The sequence below is a fragment of the Quercus lobata genome, chromosome 4 (assembly GCF_001633185.2).
Source record: "Quercus lobata isolate SW786 chromosome 4, ValleyOak3.0 Primary Assembly, whole genome shotgun sequence".
NCBI classification, from domain to species: Eukaryota; Viridiplantae; Streptophyta; class Magnoliopsida; order Fagales; family Fagaceae; genus Quercus; species Quercus lobata.
In genome coordinates this window covers 66,237,414-66,257,062 of record NC_044907.1, presented here as the reverse complement: position 1 = coordinate 66,257,062, position 19,649 = coordinate 66,237,414, and the positions used below count along the sequence as shown (strand labels likewise).

The window sequence follows — 19,649 nt, the reverse complement described above, 5'->3', positions numbered from 1 at the left end:
ACTAACACATTGTTACTCTAATATGCTATACTCTAAAATAAAATAGAATTTTTTTATAAAGTTTTTGTTGAACATATTTTTTTTTATAGGTTGAACTGATTTCTTTTATTAAAAAAAAAAAAAAAAAAATTGTTAATGTTTCAAACCGACCAAAATTGATTAAACTGAGCCAATCAAACAGCACCACTATAGATTGAAAAACCGACCCTCATCGGTATACATCAATTTTAATTATTATAAAAACCGATCTTTATCGGTTCGGTAATAAATTTGAAAAAAAACCGAGTCGATTAAACCGCACACACCCCTATAAAGTAAGTGACAACTTTCTGCTCTGTTGAAGACGCAGTAAACAAGGATCAATCGCAGGCAAATTTTCACAAAAGAGATAGCCAATGAGACTATCAAGGCCTGGCCTTTTCCTCCTATCATTTCTTCTGCTCTACATAGTGCAGAGACCCACCTTCGCTACCCAAAAGGTGAGCACTAGCCCTTCGTCTTGGAATATTAAAATATCTTATCTATGTAGGGGTGCTGTTGATAAATTATTGGCTCTTATGTTTTTTCTCTTAAGTACTGTTGATGATTTCATTATTTATGTCCAATCTTTTTTCTTTTTCTTTACTTTCCTTTTTGTGTGTGTGTGGCTGTAGTCATATGTGGTGTACTTGGGAGCCCATTCACATGGCCCAGAACTCTCCTCAGTTGATATAAATCGAATAACCGAGTCTCACTATGAGTTTCTTGGATCATTCTTGGCAAGGTACACGCATGAACTCATTACTATAAGTGATTTTTGAATATGTTGCATTTCTTTTTTGCAATCCAAATCTTGAGTTTTTTATCATGCAGTCATGATGTCGCAAAAGAATCCATATTTTACTCATACACAAGGCACATCAATGGTTTTGCGGCAACCTTAGACGACCAAGTAGCCGCCGAGATAGCTAGTAAGAAATCTGTTGTCCTTTTTAGCTCCTTGCTATATACTCTCATTTTCTCTCTGTTCCTTATCTTGTGTATATATATAACTTGTATAAATAAACTTTTATCAAAATGTAGAGCATCCAAAAGTGGTCTCTGTTTTCCTGAACAAGGGAAGGAAATTACACACAACTCGATCATGGGACTTCATTATGGAACTCGACCATGTTGGTTCCAATCCTTCCAGCTCGATTTGGGAGAAGGCAAGATATGGAGAAGATACAATTATTGGAAACCTTGATACTGGTGAGTATTTTTCTTTACAAATGTATGCACTAAGAACATCCATTACAATTTTATGAAACGTTTTACTAGGAATTGAAAAAATAGTCAAAATGTTTGATAATTTTTATTAAAAAAAAAAAAAATCTTAAAATAAATAATTAGTGTGTATACTGACATACGATAACGACACCCTTGTTTCTGACTGAGACAAGTACACATCATCTTTTTTTTTTTGCTGAGACAAGTACACGTCATCCTAAATGTAGTAAATTCACAAATAATATATATTGAATTTGGACTTTTGACTAGTACGTTCAATGCAAAAAATGAGAGTTCTGTCACCCTAACATTAATTATGAGAAACTGATGTTTATAAACTACAAGATCTGAAGTAATCGTATTATATTTGATTTTTTTTATTTATTTTTCTAACTATGGATGTGGTAATTGCATAGACCACTTCTTGAGTTTAGCAAAAGTGATAACTAGGTCCACTTCTTTAGGGTCTTCTAGGCAGACTAGGCCAGTTGTGTAGACTTTACTGTTAAGCCATGGGACCACCATTAATTGGCATTGGTAAATATCTAAGCTACAGCGGCATCTAGAAAGATTCTTTCCTTTTCTGTCTTTGCCCACTTGCTAATAATGTTTCCCTGAACCTAAACATGAATGGATAATAATAAGTAGGTAGAATTCTACCATTTCAGTCAAATAATAATAATAATAATAAGTAGGTAGAATTAACTGTGTAGTGATTGAATATATATTTTTTTTAATTATTTTTTCATTGAAAGTTGATTAAAATATAAATCAATCTAAATAAATTTTAGGCTTTAAAAATAAGTAAATAAACAAATAAATTTAAAAGTTATGTGAGAAATATTATAAATTTTATTATATAAGTCTTATAAACTGATGTTTTATTAATAAACAAAAAGTAATTCAAATATTTATTTATAATTTTGTTGAACACATTCACTATTATATTAGTTTGTAAATTATTTGTAACAGGATTTTGTTAATGAATATTGTAAAAACATTGATTAAGATGCATTTAATACTTTATTAAAAAAAATATACATTTAAAAAAAAATAATAATAAAGTTAAGAGCTATACACAATATCCAAAAAAAGCGCACATAGCTACAATAAATTTACGCATATGAATTAACGAATCATTAACATGTAAGTATTTATTAAAACTCATAATTGAACATTTATTAATTTTTAACATGTGCGCACTTGATCCATAATTGATGATTCGCTTAGGTGGATAATCAAACGTAATGAAGCCTAAAAGAAGTTAATCTTTTTTTCTTTAAATGTGGATGTCTAATATCTAAATAATGGAGTTTAATGGAAGATTTTATGATCTATTCTTTTTTTTTGAGAAAACGGTAAGTCAATATTATTAAGGTAAATCAGATTGGAATACAACCTCCAACTCGCTAGGTAGATCTTCTACCCATACATCAAAGTCTGCGGATGAAACCGCTCTCCTAACTAGAGCATGTGCCAACTTATTACCATCCCGGCGAACATGCTGAAATTGACAAAACTGTAGGGATAAACTCTAATTATGCACATCTTCAATTATATTCCATTATTTTATGATCTATTCTCATAGCTTCTTTTCTTTAAATGTGGGTGTCTAATATCTAAATAATGGAGTTTAATGGAAGATTTTATGATTTATTCTCATAGCTTCTAAAACACCCAAGTAACTAAACAATGAAAGTAGAAAGTAGTTATATATGATTCGATTCTCATAGCTTCTGACTTTAGAAATTGTCGGTAAAGTTTGACAACAAAGTCTGCCAGTAACAACAAAGAAACAAAATCATGTGACACGCTTGTAGACAATATATGGATAACATTGATGGTCCGTTGCGTAAGTATTGGATTTTCTTTAGCCTCACTTTTTGTCCAATGGGTTTAATATACCACTACCAGGGGTCTGGCCCAAATCCAAGAGCTTTAGTGATGAAAAGTTGGGACCGATTCCATCAAAGTGGAAAGGAATCTGCCAAAATGACACTGATTCTGGATTTCACTGTAACAGGTACCCTACTTTTTCTGGATTTTTTCCCCCTAAACCTTCTATACTTCTCTTTATTGATCTTTTGTTAACATGTTAGTCAAGTTTGATAAGTTTTTAATTCAAACTTCCCAATTTTCCCAGCAGAGAATGTTACAATAGCAAAAATTTTTATGTCAATTTATTAGTTAATTATCATAAATTTCTGCATAAAAAAGAGATAGAACAAATAAACAAGTAGACAAGAACTTGCCTAGTTTTATCTTAGGCTTATTATTGGTGATGTGTAACAGAGAGTTTCACTAAGAAAATATAGATGTGAACCCAAATACATTCAAAGAGCTCTGTTTCATGCCAACCAATACACTACAAGAAAAGTAGATCAAGCCAAATGCAATTCAAATTTGACTTTCACAGTTGACATACTGAAGCCAATCACAGAAAAATTGATGGTTATCAATGAAAAAATTATTGTTCTATGATTAAAAATGGGCTCTAATCAAAATTGCCAAAAAAGAAAAGAAAAGATATTTAAATAGATTTGAAATGATTTCCTATGACTTTAAGAACAGGGTTTTACAAATTAAGGTACTTTCTGCCCATTCGCTATTCGCTAATTGCTAAATTGTGTTATTCATGCCCAATGCCCATTCCTAGAACATGGGAGTTAAGAGGATCTTTTCAACAATGTTGACTTTTTTTTTTTGTGGAGAAGCACGATGTTGACTTTTAAAACCCTATGTGGGCGAACATCGGCTTAGGTGGGGAAAGAGACCGAATGGTATCCATAAAGCAACTTTAATTGGTATATTCAATACGCTCAAATAACACATAGGTTATTAGTCCTTAACTTGAAGGGCCTAGCTATTCAGAGCTCTTCTTTCTGCTTCAGAGTGTAGAAAGCCACTAGGGCAGCATTGGCTCTTCGTGCACTAATTAACAATTTCCTTCTTCTTCCCCCCCTAAAAAAAAAAAAAAAAAATGCTGCTCTTTATTCCATCTAATATTATTGAAGATATATAGTAGTTAAAAATTTGATTAGACAATGAAGTATTATTTTAAAGGGCATTTTAGTAATAAGGAAAAAAATGAAATACTATTACCTAGGAATTTGTGTATAGGGTACAATAAAAATATATGAAAATAGAATTTTTTTTTTTTTTTTTATTAAATAAAGAGAATTTCTTGTTGGGGGCAGGGCATCCACAACTATACTACTTTTAAAAGATTTTTATTTTTATTTTATTATAGAAAAAGCGGAGCCTGGTTTTTTTTTTTTTTTTTTTTCCTCTCTCCTACAATAGACCCATCACCAATTCTCTTTACTTTACTGATTGACACACCTCCGACTTGGCCTTCTACAAATAAATTGAACTAGTCTCACAATTCCATTGCCACTTCTGCCAACACCTTTTCTCGTGCCCAATTTTACCCTCTTCACAAACTGCACACAATTATCTTAAACCTAGAATAACCCATTTCATCTTTAGTTTTTTAACATAAAAGTACACTATAAATTTTACTTATAAATTTTAGTAATTTTTAAGATAGTAATATTTAGGGAAATATGAGGTAAATTGTACTATATACAACATGAAAGCTCGGATTTGTACTAAAACATACGGGTTTGTTTAGACCCCAAATTCAAAAATATGGTTGGATTGCTTTTACTTTAACTTAGACTAAGTGTAGAACAAGAGTAAACAAGCGCAATCACTGGATTTACTCTAGTGCATACACATGAACAATAAACAATAAAAGTAAAGCACATAAGTAAGGGAAGAGAGACATAAATATAAGATAACACTAAGACGTGTTATCGAAGAGGAAACTGAAGAACTCAACGAAAAACCTCTCCGCGACTCTCCAAGTCGAAATCGATCCACTAGTGAATAAGTTGGAGTACATGATAACAAAAGGCCCTCCAAATCTAGTCTATCCAATGTACTTGAGCCCTCCAAGCTTCTGTTACCAATGGACTTCTCGAAGTCTTATCTTCACTAACTTTCCAGATCCCGCAATATGCCTGATTGCATCCGCCAAGTCTCATCAGCTTCTTTTGGCAAATCCCTAAAGCTTTCCATGCTTCAAAACACTCTCTACACTCTGAAAAGGTGTGGATTGTGTTTGGATACAAATTTCCTCTTAAGGTATGACAATGGAAGAGGAAAGGAGAAGAGACTACAATGATTTCTCATTAAGGATGAGTAGCTCTCTCTCTAAAAGATGGGTGTGTTGTGTTGTAGAAAACCTATTTAGAGTTTTTCTCTCTAAATAGCATCTTTTACTTTTGTGGGTAATGAGAGTATATATAGTATGGGTGAAGGGTAAGAAAGTAACACTAAAAATCATCTAGGAAGAATGTTTCATGGGTACCTCACGAGATGGCTTGTCTTGCAAAGCACTCGCGAAATGCAGCCTGACACTTGACTCTTCAGCTTTCAGCATGTGCTTCTCACGTGCCCTTTTCATGAATTACTCTTCTGGCAAATTTCTTGCAAGCTAGTCGCAAAACTGCACTGATTCTTTATTTCATGCTCGATTCTTCATCAACTTAATACTAAACCTAATACAGTAAAATCCCACAAAATACAAGGAATAAAATTAATGCAAATACAACACTTTTTGTCATGGAATAAAGCCAACATAAAATATAGTTGTAAATCACAACTTTACAATCTCCCCATTTGCCTATTCCATGAAAAAACACCCTATAACAAACTCTAGACTTAAACGTGAGTTTGGGAACAATGACAAAACTCACTTACACCTAAATCTAAAACCTGTGATGAACTTGAAACGCTTGCATAAAGCACATTAGACCCTCAAGGTAAAATAAGTAATAAAATGACAAGTATAATGTAACAAGTAAAAATGTGATCAAGTAAATATGATGTGAAATATATGAGCAACTTGATCAAACATATGACAGTCATATGGAAATGACTACAATGATCATATGGCAAAGTAAAAGATCATCCGAACATGCAATCAACAAAGCACAATGGCATAAGAATGTATGCATGTCCAACACATAAACACAATGCAATGAGAGCAACAAAGCATAGCTATTAAAAGTAACTCGAAGCACCATAAAGTAACGAGAAAACAAGCATAAAGTAAAACAAAGCAAAACAAAGTTTTCTCATAAAAAGATGTCTTCTCCCCCTTGATATATGCATCTCCCCTATAGCTTTTCCCTCATACGTATGTGAACAAGATAGAATTTTTCTTCCTGAGAATATGCACATTAGTCATATAAAAATGACGATACACTCTAATATACTCTCCAGTATAGAACACATTCTCTTACACAATGTAGAATAATTACCGATTTTTTTTTTTTTTTAGATAAAAACACAAGGATCTTGATGATCTATTTGGTTGAGGAAATCAATGCACCGCCCCTTCTCACCCAAAAAAAAAAAAAAAAAAAAAAAAAATTGGGTTTATCTAAAAGCTTCACTACCTTCCAAAAATGTATTGTTGCAGAAACTGCTACACTAAGGAGTAAATAGGTTTTCCTTTTAATTTTTTTTATTCTATGTAAAGGAGTTTTGAATTAGTTGTCCTACAAGTTAGGACATGAAAGTTTTGTCATATCCACTTGATCATATTTTAAACTAACGTATCTAAGTCTTTTTCTACCTAAAAAAAAGGATCTACGTCTCTTATTCTATCTTAATTACTCTGTACAGCTTGTAGTCTAAAATCAAGACAACAAATAATAGTTTATGTTAGCTATATAAAATTGGGCAAAATATTATACAATATGGTTTACATCGATCTACTTATCCAAAATTGTTAATTATACTCTAGTTTACAACAATCCCTTTTTTAAATGAACGATTCAAGACCTTGGTCTTCTAAATTGTTTATTATACACTAGTTTACAAGAATCCCTTTTTCATTGACAATTGTTTACTTTGCTAAGATGTATGAAAAAATTAATAATAAAGACGTTACTTTGCTAAGGCGATTGGACTTGCATGTGCATGTGTGCATGAGCACATGCACTTGTGTATGCATTAAAGAAATTTGATTTTAAAATTTGAATTGTCTTACTTTTAATCACTTTAGGCATGAGAATGAGATACCCACTTGCTAACAATATGTCAAATTAGAAAATGTTAAAACTACAGCTAATTTTAATACAAAAGATCGTCTAAACTAAGTACGATAAATCGGCTTTACAAATATTTCCTAGAGTGGCCATTAAAAAACTTAAGTTTTTTTTTTTTTTCTTCTTTTTAAAAAATTTAATAAAAAAAGAACTTGAATTATATTGACATAAAAAATATACTCAAATACATGAAATTTTACGATTTCTTTCTAATAACAAAAAGAAAATAAGAAGAATAAAAAAAAAGATATATGAACACTATGAGCTTAAAAAATAATTATGTATAGAATTTTTTTTTTTTTGGAAGTATATCAATTTTTTTTAAGTCATATGAACACTTCGAGCTTAACATAAAGTTGTCCTTGCAATGGATACAGTTGGTACTACATTAACAACATAATAATTAAATTTCTTAATTATTTTTTTTTGAAGTATATAACAGTTAATACATTAGTTTGTAAGTTATAGATAGTAAAATTTGTAATATTTCTAGTATCATTGATATAAGAAGAGTATATCTCTCATCCGTGATCATTGACAGAAGTTTTAAGACAATTAAATTCTTTAGTTAATTAGTAAGGGTTACCAAATAGCCCATGTTCCATGACATCACCTAGTAGCCCTTCAGCCCACTGGCTAGTGGAAGGCCCAACCCGATACTATTAAGGCTTACAAATAGCCCACTAGCCTAGTGGGCAAGTAGTGGACTGGTTTTTTCTGCCTATTGCCTAACCCACTAACTTGAAATGTATAACCAAAAAACTTTGAGGGGTTGGGTTTTAAATTTGAAACATGAGAAAGACTTTATGACCACACCTTTAACCTCTAGGATACTTATTATGTTAAATTATGCTTATTAAATATGTATTTTGCTAGTAGGCTAATAACTTTGGATTTAAAAATAAAAATGACTTTTTTTTTATATTAAAATATAGCAAAAGAAAAATCATTTGAAACTTTAATAAAAAAAATAAATAGGTTTTGTCAAAGAACAAAATGTAATAATTTTTTAATTCTTTGATTCTTTTCCTAAAAAAATAATTTGATTATTTTCTTAAAAGATATATTTTACCGCTGGCTAAGCTTCATTCTCACTTTAATTAATATATTTTTATAAATACATCATTGTTCTTATATATTCCAATCAATACAAGCTAATCAATGGCTTTGTTAATATATTTAATAGTTCAATTTAACAACTAGTGTGTTGTAATATAATATAATTATAATATTTTTGACTAATTTTTATAAGGGTTATGCTAACGAGTACCCTTAGGGTACTCATTAATAATCCATTTTAGGAAAGTTTTGATACCACTTTTATGGGAAATGAAAAAAGTTGTCAAAATATTAATTACTTTTTTTCATTTCCCATAAAAAATTTCTTTAAATGGATTATTAACCAGTGACCTAAAGACACTTGTTAGCATTTCCTTTTTTATAAACCCATTGAAGAAGGATCGTTATGGGTTGGAGTTTTTCCTGAAATGGTCCATTGACAAACAACAGCCCGCTAGTTTTGTTTTTTCAATCAAACTTCATTTACTTATATAGTTTCTCTCTAACTCATTGGTAACTCCTTGTGCCAAATTGGTGTACCAAAGAAAGCTGATTGGAGCAAGATACTTCAACAAAGGGTATGCATCAGTTGTTGGTCCTCTAAACTCCTCCTTCAACACACCACGCGATAATGATGGCCATGGAACACACACATTATCAACAGCTGGTGGTAATTTTGTATCAGGGGCTAGTGTGTTTGGCTTTGGCAAAGGAACAGCAAGAGGTGGATCACCAAAAGCCCGGGTGGCTGCTTACAAGGTTTGCTGGCCTCCAGTGGGTGGAAACGAATGCTTTGATGCAGATATAGTAGCAGCCTTTGATATGGCTATCCATGATGGTGTTGATGTGCTATCTGTATCACTGGGAGGAGAGCCTACTTTTTTCTTTAATGATAGCGTCGCAATTGGCTCATTTCATGCTGTTAAGCATGGTATTGTGGTGATTTGCTCAGCTGGAAATTCTGGTCCTGATGCTGGGACTATCGTCAACTCTGCGCCTTGGCAGATAACAGTGGGAGCTAGCACGATGGACCGGGAGTTCAACAGTTATGTTATCCTCAGCAACAAGGTGCAATTGAAGGTTAGTTTTTGCTCCAAATTGCTAAAAAGATTAAAAAATTGAACATGAAATGATCAAATAAAAATCCTTGGTTTTATTCTTGGTGTTCCACTTTACGTTCTACCAAGTGCAATATGTCATGTGTCTGATTTTTTTTTTTTTTTTTTTTAATCCAATTTAAACTTTAGATACTTTATAAAGGGGAAAAAGAACATGTGGCACGCTACAATTGGTGTAGCATAAAGTCTGTGAGAGTGCTTTTTTCTTTAGCACACAGGCCCAAGAATCCTGGGCCAAATAATTGTGTTTTGGTGGACTGGGCTTGGTTCACCGCAGCTAAATGGGGGCTGATTACGAACCAAGTTGTGCGCAAGGCCCAAGAATCCTGGGCCAAATAATTGTGTTTTGGTGGACTGGGCTTGGTTCACCGCAGCTAAATGGGGGCTGATTACGAACCAAGTTGTGCGCAAGTCACATAAATCTCCTCAAGGCAAAAATGCGATTCCTCCTCGGACGTACTATCGTGGGATCCCGGGACGTACTGTCGTGGGATCTCGGGGCGTATGAGGCCTGTAAGAACCCAGAATCTCTGGTTCTCTGCACTATACAATCTTTATACATATATGTAAGTGAATTTCATGAGAATGATTTAGTCACGAGGATCCTGGCCCCAATTCTCACAGACTTAGTGGTTTTGCACAAGACTTGTGGGATTTGGAACTCAAGTCTGAGTGGCTTTGCTTGGGCAAGGACTCAGTTTTACAAGCAAGAATATATGTATTGAGCAGCAAGAAGCAGTAAAGAAAGATAATATAATAAAGAAATATGCAAAGTAATTGTTAGAAATTCTCAAATCAATATGAGATATTTCATTATTTTTCTTGATTGTGGATTACAAATATGCTCACTAAGACGTGATACAAGGTTCAAATAAGTTCAAAAATTACAGACTTTGATGGCTATTCAAGCCTCTAAGACTTGTAAAGTTTGAATCATTTTGAATCCAAGTATGTGCTGTAGTGGCTGTTTCTGGGATACCGGGAGACATTCCTCTGTTTTTCTTAAATTTTACAGAGTTCTAATGACTCTGTTATGATATTCTTCCTACTGAATAATCCTCTCCCCTTCAACATGGGTTTTCTCTTCCTTTTATAGCGTGTTTGCTAGGGCTCCATGGTACTAGTGATTTCTCTCTTTTGCCCCTCAGAGCTCGTGCGGTGACAATTGCTCAAAGGCTGGTCTCTTCCCCTTTTTCTTATGGTTTTCATCTTTTAATACTGTTTCTCTAAAAGTCACTTGCTGACTTTCCATTCCGGGGCGTCCTAGCCTTCAATCTCTCTTCCTTCAAGATTTCTCACTTTTCAGACTCAGCTGCGTTTGTATTTCCTTGCTGTCATTATTCCCAAATAGTTGGAATCTTTTACTGCTGGGTTGAAAGTTCTCTTCCAGTTGCTTCTACGTTTGATTTTCTCATTCTTGGTTCCTTGTGGTACAGCTCCTTTGTTCATGAATGTTTGCTTTATACTTTCTGATTCTTTACTGCACCAGTGGGTACTTGAGAAGGACATCTCTATTCTTCATTTCTTGTATTTCGTGGTACCTTTCTTGAGTTGTCTCAATCCTACAGCAGCTGTCCTGCAATTACTTGAGGATCCCGGGCCTCTGGCAGCCTCTGGGTATCCCGGCCCAATTCTTTCACTGAATTTTGCTGGACTTTTTGATGACCTTTTTGCTGGAAATCTGAATATAAATTGGGCCTTAATGTTGATTCTTCTTGCTGCTTGAATTGGGCATTCTTTACTTTTCATGGAATGGGCTTTCTTGTGAAATTTTCGCCTTCAACAAAGTCAAAAGTAAAATATTCAAAGTAGAACAAATGAATTTTATTCTTTTTCATGTCATATCAATTTTAGCCAAGGGAATAAACACATAGCCATGTTGAAGATGATGTTAGAAATTTTGATTGCATTTTATACGAATTTGGTAGGGGTACTAACTTAGCTGAAGTGATTGTTAAAAGATCAGAATTTCATTCCTCTTCCTATGTGGCTCTTTACAAAGAAATTGAGGTGGGGTTTCTTTTTGCTATAATGGGGCTTTACATTAAAAACTTAAAGGGAAACTAGGGACAAGGATTTTTGGGTACAAGAGGAAGGAACCTTCTTTCATGCAAGTTTATTATGTCTAATTATGTCACCCTTTGATGCCTTCCCTTTTCTTATGTATAATTAAATTTATTAACTTTGATCTGTAGGGACAAAGCTTGTCATCTACAGCCTTGCCAAGCAACAAGTTCTACCCACTCATTAGTGCTGCAGATGCCAAAGCAGCTAATGTATCGGCTGAAGAGGCGTAAGTATAAAACAATTTAACCAGTGTTTATTCTGGATTAGCTTCTTCTTTTTTTGGACACAAGTAATTGTACATGGCAATGTGCTTAATCAAGTTGTTGGTAATGCAGTCTGCTTTGTAAGAATGGAACCCTTGATCCCAGAAAGGTAAAGGGAAAAATCTTGGTCTGTCTTCGAGGTCAAAATGCAAGAGTGGACAAGGGTCTGCAAGCTCAATTTGCCGGCGCTCTGGGGATGATTCTTGCCAACAATGAGATTAATGGAAACGAGATTACTGCTGATGCACATGTCCTCCCTGCTACACAAGTCAATTTTACTAATGGTGTCTCAATCTTTACTTACATCAACCAAACCAGGTAAGATGTTACACATCTTAAGAGTACAGCTACATGGAGCCTCATATTCTATGCACAACTATATCGTAGACAATGCACTGGGTTCAGCATTGTGTGCAAACTTTTAACATGTAACATATTTAAAAAATGAACAGCTTCTAAACTAATCTGTGGCCCTATTCAAGAAATGGTCATCAATAAAAAATTTCAATATGTTATTGATGAGACGCATATGTTACCCTCTTATCAGTTTCAAATTTTTCAGTAGGATTGGAAGCATAGTTTTAATGAGAAATTTACATTTTTGACAGATCCCCAAAAGCTTGCATTACGCGTGTAACAACACTATTGGGCACAAAGCCAGCTCCCTTCATGGCAGCGTTTTCATCCAAGGGGCCAAGCACCATAACGCCTGAGATACTCAAGGTTTTCTTTACACCAATGTCATGCTCTTATAAATTCTTGGGGAAAATGTCATGTTTCTCAATAACTGTTGTATGTGCAGCCTGACATCACTGCACCAGGAGTTAATGTCATAGCTGCCTATACTGAAGCACAAGGTCCAACAAATGAAATATTTGACAAGCGCCGAGTTAAATTTAACTCTGTTTCAGGCACTTCAATGTCATGTCCTCATGTTTCTGGCATTGCCGGCCTCCTTAAAACTCTCCATCCTACTTGGAGTCCTGCAGCTATTAAGTCAGCAATCATGACAACCGGTAAGACTAGTGCTTGCATTTTTCATTTTTGTTAATGAGGAATTTTATTCAACATGCCGACCAGATTACAATACATCATAACACTACAAACGGCAAGCTGCAGACAAGCCAGCACATACCTATCTAACAGCAACACCTTACAAGAATTCCTACCATAAAGTCCTAAATAATAGGATTAAATAATACCCAATTTTTTATATAATTTCTCACACTTATACTCAAAGAATGTATAAATCAGTTTCAGATCTAATTTTCCCATTATAAATTCTGCCATTCCAAACTCAAACATGTTAGATACTGCAGCCCAAGCTACCTTTCAAATAACCTGCTATAGACCTTTCCCCTAGAGCTTCTTTACAGCTCAATCAATCTCCTACATATACCAACCTGCCTATTATATTTAACACTTTCTCAGAGAGTATTCCTCCAAATTCTTATAGAGAAAGAGCAATCAAAATAAAGTTGATATTGGGATTCAATTCTGATTCTGGTTCTCCCATCCGTAACCCTAATCAGACATTAGAATTAGAGGTATATAAAATTCACCATTTCCTAACCGTTTAAGCTTTTGGGATAATTGCTAATTTATGATTAGCAAGCCCTTTTTCAAGTTGTAAACTTAACATTTCATTTTAGAAGGAATCCTCTTTCTGCTAACAATTCTTAGATTTAACAGATTGGGATAAGATAAAATAAATTAGTCTGAGCATAACCGTCCTCAAAATTTTGACACTAACACTAAGTTGTTGTTATTTTACTACTACCATTATAGTCTCTATAGTTGCAATGTACCAAAATTTCACTATTCCTCTATCTTCTCAGTAGTTGAACTTAGTACATGTTTAGTGTTCTAATTTTCTTTCTTTCTTTCTTTTCTTCTATTTTACAGCTACAATACTGGATAACAACGGGGAACCAGTAATGAATGCTTCCTACTTTAAGGCAACCCCATTTAGTTATGGAGCAGGACATGTTCGACCAAACAGTGCTATGGATCCCGGGCTAGTTTATGACTTATCTGTCAATGAATACCTTAACTTCATATGTGCTCTGGGATATAATGAAACAGTAGTTTCAATATTCTCAGATGACCCTTATAATTGCCCCAAGCCCCCATTAACTCTCACAAACCTTAACTACCCTTCAATCACAGTCCCTAAACTTTCACACTCAATCACGGTTATTCGAAAATTAAAGAATGTAGGTTCCCCAGGAACTTATAGAGCTGATGTCCAAGAACCAAGTGGAATTTCGGTTATCGTCAAGCCTAGGAGCTTGAAGTTTAAGAAGGTTGGTGAAGAGAAAACCTTCTATGTTACCCTCAAGGTTAAAGAAGCCAAAGCTGCTAAGGACTATGTCTTTGGAAACTTGATATGGTCAGATGAAAAGCACTATGTGAGGAGTCCGATTGTAGTGAAGACAGCCTAGAAAGAGATGCATTCAAGCTAATTGTACCTCTAATTTATCTTAATTCCTATCCAGCGCTTTCTATATAGTATTTGTCCCTCAAGTATGTTGCTTGCATAAATAATGATTGGCAAAAGGGAAGATAAAAAGTTATTTCAGAATCTTTTGGCCATTCAATTATTTTTCTTGTATCCTATAAGATATAGCATACTTGTTAATCCTATAAAAGGTTGAGTTGATAGGAAACGATTTTAACCATTTTTAAGGAGTGATGGAGTGAATACAAGATTTTAACTTACGATGAGCTGCTTTAATAATTAATATCATGATAAATTATTTTCTCTAATATTCTTTGATATCATGATAAATTTTAACTTAATCCCAAAAGGTTTAATTTGACCCATTGCAAGAACTAATTGATGTGGTAATGAAATTGTGGAAATGACAGAACAATAATATTTGGAAGTCTCAAAGCATATCACAGTGAATTTGATGCTGCGCATACACCAATCAGAACTATTTTTTATATGCGCTTGGTTCAATCAGGTCTCTTTAGAATTACCACTACTATTACTAGTAGAGAGGAGAAGAGAAGTCATAACGGAATGGAGAGTTTCCTATCAAACAATATTGAGTTCTGAAGGGGAGAGAGAGAAAAAAAGAGAAGAATTTGGTATGTTGATGGAACTCCTCTCAACCTTCACCCAATCATAAATCTTCCCAAGACCTTAACAACAAAGCATAAACAGGAATAGCCAAAGGCTCAAATGGAACAATGGTCCAATAACAGTACTAATCCCTTCTGAAATTCTACATATGGATATGCCAAGGGTAGGTCATCCTCGATTGATCTCCACCTACAAGTACAAGAAAAACCATCACGTTTAGCACAAATATATATATATATATATATATGTATGTGTGTGTAGATATATATTTATTCCAACTATTGTATGTTACCTGAAACTCAATACAAGGTGGTGGAGGAAGAATGCAACCTCAACTTTAGCAAGTTCGGATCCGGGACAATATCTAGCCCCTCCTCCAAAGGCAGTGAATTTCTTGCACGTCTGATCTTGCCTCTGAGATTTTATAGAGAGAATTATTTCCACTGTTTTTTTTTTTTTTTTTTTTTTTTTTTTTTTTTTTTTTGGGTTCTATTAGCAAAAAATCACATTGTTTCAAATTGAAACTAGATATTTAAACCGTCGTAACAAAGCGGATTTCTACATTAGTAGTCGTACTTTGTGGGTATCACGATGATCGATCTACATTTTGCTTATGATTGGAATGATCTATCTAATATCTATTCAACCTGAGTTAGAATTTAGCCTCAGTTTGAGGGTAAAATTCCTACTCAATAGTTATATACATGATTGATCTTTTAGTAGCGAGGAAGGTATACTAGTTTTTTTTTTTTTTTTTTTTTTTTAAAAAAAAAAAAAAAAAAAAAAAAAGAAGCTAACTTATACATTTTTGTCACGCTGTCGTACCTTTTGTCTTAAATTTAGCAAAAAGCAAAAATCTTTTTGTTTTTAAGCTAAACAAACACTTAGGTCAGCTTTTTTTTTTTCTTTCCAAAGCTAAATAAAGAGGATCCAAGGTCTTAGTCAATGCCCAATGAGCCTAAACAGTAACTTGACATATATAGACGTCCCATCGAGTATGTTGATTCATAACTTGACTTCAATCCCATCTAGGAATCCAATGATTTTAGACGACAGGATTGAATAATCCATGAACCCAACCATGGTCAAGCCGGCTGTTCGAACTCCTAACCTATCACACACTAAAACCCTAACCAATAAGCCACCTTGAGAGAAGTGTTAGTGTCATAAAATAATTTACAATTTTTGTCATAACTTATCACATAGCAAGTTATAATTTGAAGAAATAAAATAATAAGTTCATGTATGTCCATATTTCTACTAACCGCAACTTATCATGTGACGAGTTATACCAAAAGTTATAAATTATTTTGTGTCACTAACATTTCTCTTAATAAAAATAAAGGCATCTTTTACTCAAAATCGGCAACAATATGCATACACACATAAGGGCATGAAGTTAGATTTATAAACCAATAGTCTAAGGAAGCATGAATAATGATACGAGACAACCAAATAATTCTTAAAATTTAGGATACAGCACAGTGGAAATATTACAAATAATTAATTAGTTAATACATAGTACATTTTGATATGTTTTATATTTATTTATAGACATATTCTATTTTTATTTTAAAACTTTCAATAAAAATAACAACTAAAAAAAATTCTTTAAAACAGAGATATTTAAACCCATGATTTTTTTATAAAAAGGAAAAAATCCTAACACACCAAGAACACACGCATGCAAAGTGTCCGTGGAGTGTCGGTGTCGGACACAGGTGATTTTGGAGTGTCAGACTGCATAGTTGAGATGATGTAATTAGTAATTACCTCCCATCTCCAAGGATGGAATTGGAAAGCACTTGCATGGAGAGTTGGGTCTAAATGAACTGCACTAAATACAGGTAGGACCTTCCAACCAGAAGGAATTAGATAATCTGAAAGACAATTTAAACAAGAAAAACTTTTTCAATACAGATCAAAAAAGTATTAAGACAGTACAAAAAAGCTCATGCATGCATGATTATCTGTAAAGTACATATACACAGACACATATAATATATGAAATATATTCACCTCTATATTTGACATCTTTGAGAGCCTTTCGATGCACAAATTTTACAATGTTACCATATCTGAGAGCTTCATTGATGACCTTAAACAAAAATAACTCTTTATGTCAAGAAAAAATTGATAAAATGTCTGACACTAAAAGGTCTATGATCAGAAGAGGAAAAATAAGATAGTAATAAAAAGAGAACTATCTCACATTTTGAGTAAACTCCATCTTCTTGTAATCTTCCCAATTCAATTTCTCATCCTTCTGCTTCATGCTTCTTATTTTTTGATGCTCTACCTATATTTAAGAAGAGTGAATTAAAACATAATAACTAAGGTTAACAAGTATAAAATTTCAGATATATTGCAAATAGGAAATGTTACCTTTAGCTGCTGTAAAGCAAGAGGTGATTGGCATAGAAAATGAACCACCATGGCCATTAAGAGAGAGGTGGTTTCATAGCCACCCAAAAGGGAATCCAAAACGAAACTCACTTTTTCCTCTTCAGATAAGGTGTTCACAGTCAGAAGTATCTCAAGAAAATCACTCTTTCTAGAATTCCCAATATTTCTTTTCCTTTCCTCTATAATTGCTTTCACTGTAGAAAATATCCTACTTCTAGCCTGTAAAGAGACTTTGGTCAATATAAAAAGTTGGTCACATGTCTTCTTTTTGCAACAAAAGAAAAGAAGTTTTATATAGTTTGTTTTGTTTGTTTGTTTTGTTTGTTTGTTTTTGTTTTTTTTTTTTCAATGAAACAAAGTTATTTATAAAGTAGAATGAACTTTTCTTTTCATTTCTTTTCTCTGTTGGGTGTTTTTTTTTTTTGGGTCATAGACTCGTAGTAATTAAAGAGCTAGAGCAATTTAAATAAAGAGTTTGGAGGACCTGAACGGCTCTTGCATACGGAGTTCCAGGAATATAAAGAGGTAGGGATATTAGCCCTCTCATGAAAGTGAGAAAGTCTTCAAGAATTCTTGTAGTCTGTGGCTCATCTGGGGTTAAACCTAACACCTGCTTTACTATTACATTGAATGTGAACTGCATGTGGAACCCAACCCAAAAAAAAGAAGTCAAAAACAGAAAATAATAAATTTCTGACATTTGATTTTTCAATTCTCTGACAAGGATAAATGTTTCTTCTCTGCTATCTTATAAATTTCTTCTTCCAAACAATTAAATATACTAATATACCTTTCTGGCTTCTTCACAAAAGATGACTTGTGATTTTTCTTTCCAGGAATGGAGTATCCGAATGGCTGTAGTCTCAATGTCATGGAGGAACTCAGGCTTGGATTTGGTGATGGTGACCAGAGAGAGTGCCACATTTCTGAGCCTCTTATGAGTGTCACCCACAGCAACCAACATGGAGTTCTTGCCAAGGATGCCATGGATGGGCTTTGGATAACTGCACTCAAACAACTTCCCTTCATTCTGAAGTATGAAGTAATTCAGCTCTTGGTCACATGACACAACAGTAGGAGACAAGAACAAATGTGATTTGAACACTTTCCCATACCTGAAAATTTTATACATTAATCACAAAAACATGCACTACTAAATCAGATACTTATGATGAATTTTCTATTTCCTTCTTTATTGTGTACCTTTCATGGGAAACCTACAAATGTAAACAAATTCAAGTATCTAGCTAGCTAGAGTGCTCACCTAGAACAATGGTCTTGAAGAAAGGCCCCGAGAGAATTAGAAGGATGAGGCTTCAAGAAACGAAGGGTTTCACCCAGTATAGGCCAACCAAAAGTCCCTCTAGGGACAGGACCAAGCCTCAAGAACAATGGTAAGAAATGGTTCAAAATGAGACCAAAGAAAAATCCGCACATGCCAAATACAAGAAAAAGCCAAAAGCCTCCGGCCATGGAAGAAAGGAGTTCAGGCATTGGAAACTTTTACGAGAACCAAATCTAAGACTTGGCCACCTCTGTATATATATATATATATATATATATAGAGAGAGAGAGAGAGAGAGAGAGAGAGAGAGAGAGAGAGTGTGTGTGTGTGTGTTTTTTGTGGTGGGGGTGGATTAGGATATATGCTGTTACTATTATATTTTTATTAACAGGAAGGAAAGCAAACAGACTTTGTCACAGATTATTACAGTCGTTGAAATCAACTTTATCAGAGGGCATAGGAAATGAAATTCACCTATATACCTTGTCTAGAATCTAGACCTACGGTGCTATTAATAGGTGTGGAGAGATGAGAGAGTTTTGATTTTCATTAGAAAAAAAAATGCTAAGACCACCACTTGCTCTCATGTCAAGTCGTGAGCAGTAAAGTAAAAGTGATGAATCCACAACTCCACAACTCATGACTTGTCGTGTGATCAAATTGTGGCAGAAGTTATAACAAAAGTTGTAGTCTAGCATTACTCCTACAAAATCTACAAATTTCTAATTGCCTTTTTATGATACTTGAGTTGATTGATTATCAATGCATCATTTCTACCTAGAACCACCACTATCATACATGTCTTTAAAAAAAAAGTTATAAAATTGGTTAATTAGATATTAGATTTATTAGTGGTAAATTCAACAATGTGGTTGCATTAACCAATGTGCTGCATAGTTGAATTTAATTGAAAAATCTAAGTAATGAGGAATGGAAATATAATAAGGTTAAATCTCGTTCAAACTAGATACAAACTCTAGAATTCGTAAG

General features: G+C 33.7%; 2 protein-coding genes across 2 annotated transcripts; one reads left to right on the top strand and one right to left on the bottom strand.

Moving 5' to 3' along the window:
* Window positions 1-328: 328 nt before the first annotated feature.
* Window positions 329-14,424, top strand: LOC115987759 (subtilisin-like protease SBT5.3). Its single transcript, XM_031111355.1, has 11 exons — window positions 329-479; window positions 654-763; window positions 853-950; window positions 1,063-1,230; window positions 3,163-3,271; window positions 8,975-9,509; window positions 11,743-11,840; window positions 11,950-12,195; window positions 12,486-12,600; window positions 12,680-12,893; window positions 13,783-14,424. Exons 1-11 carry the CDS (start codon window positions 396-398, stop codon window positions 14,319-14,321), a joined length of 2,316 nt encoding a protein of 771 aa, XP_030967215.1. The 5' UTR covers window positions 329-395; the 3' UTR covers window positions 14,322-14,424.
* Window positions 14,425-14,773: 349 nt separating this feature from the next.
* LOC115987302 (cytochrome P450 724B1-like) lies at window positions 14,774-18,886 on the bottom strand. Its single transcript, XM_031110826.1, has 9 exons — window positions 18,639-18,886; window positions 18,165-18,489; window positions 17,859-18,011; window positions 17,354-17,593; window positions 17,181-17,267; window positions 16,988-17,066; window positions 16,742-16,848; window positions 15,261-15,382; window positions 14,774-15,157 (listed from the first exon to the last, which is right to left on the bottom strand). Exons 1-9 carry the CDS (start codon window positions 18,866-18,868, stop codon window positions 15,064-15,066), a joined length of 1,437 nt encoding a protein of 478 aa, XP_030966686.1. The 5' UTR covers window positions 18,869-18,886; the 3' UTR covers window positions 14,774-15,063.
* Between the last annotated feature and the right edge of the window lie 763 nt (window positions 18,887-19,649).

Coding starts and splice junctions, on each gene's coding strand:
- LOC115987759 (XM_031111355.1), top strand. CDS start 396: ATGAGACTATCAAGGCCTGGCCTTTTCCTCCTATCATTTCTTCTGCTC. Junction 11,841..11,949: donor AATGTATCGGCTGAAGAGGC/GTAAGTATAAAA, acceptor TTGGTAATGCAG/TCTGCTTTGTAAGAATGGAA. Junction 12,196..12,485: donor ACTTACATCAACCAAACCAG/GTAAGATGTTAC, acceptor CATTTTTGACAG/ATCCCCAAAAGCTTGCATTA.
- LOC115987302 (XM_031110826.1), bottom strand. CDS start 18,868: ATGCCTGAACTCCTTTCTTCCATGGCCGGAGGCTTTTGGCTTTTTCTT. Junction 17,067..17,180: donor AGATGGAGTTTACTCAAAAT/GTGAGATAGTTC, acceptor TTTTTGTTTAAG/GTCATCAATGAAGCTCTCAG. Junction 15,383..16,741: donor TCCATCCTTGGAGATGGGAG/GTAATTACTAAT, acceptor ATAAAATCTCAG/AGGCAAGATCAGACGTGCAA.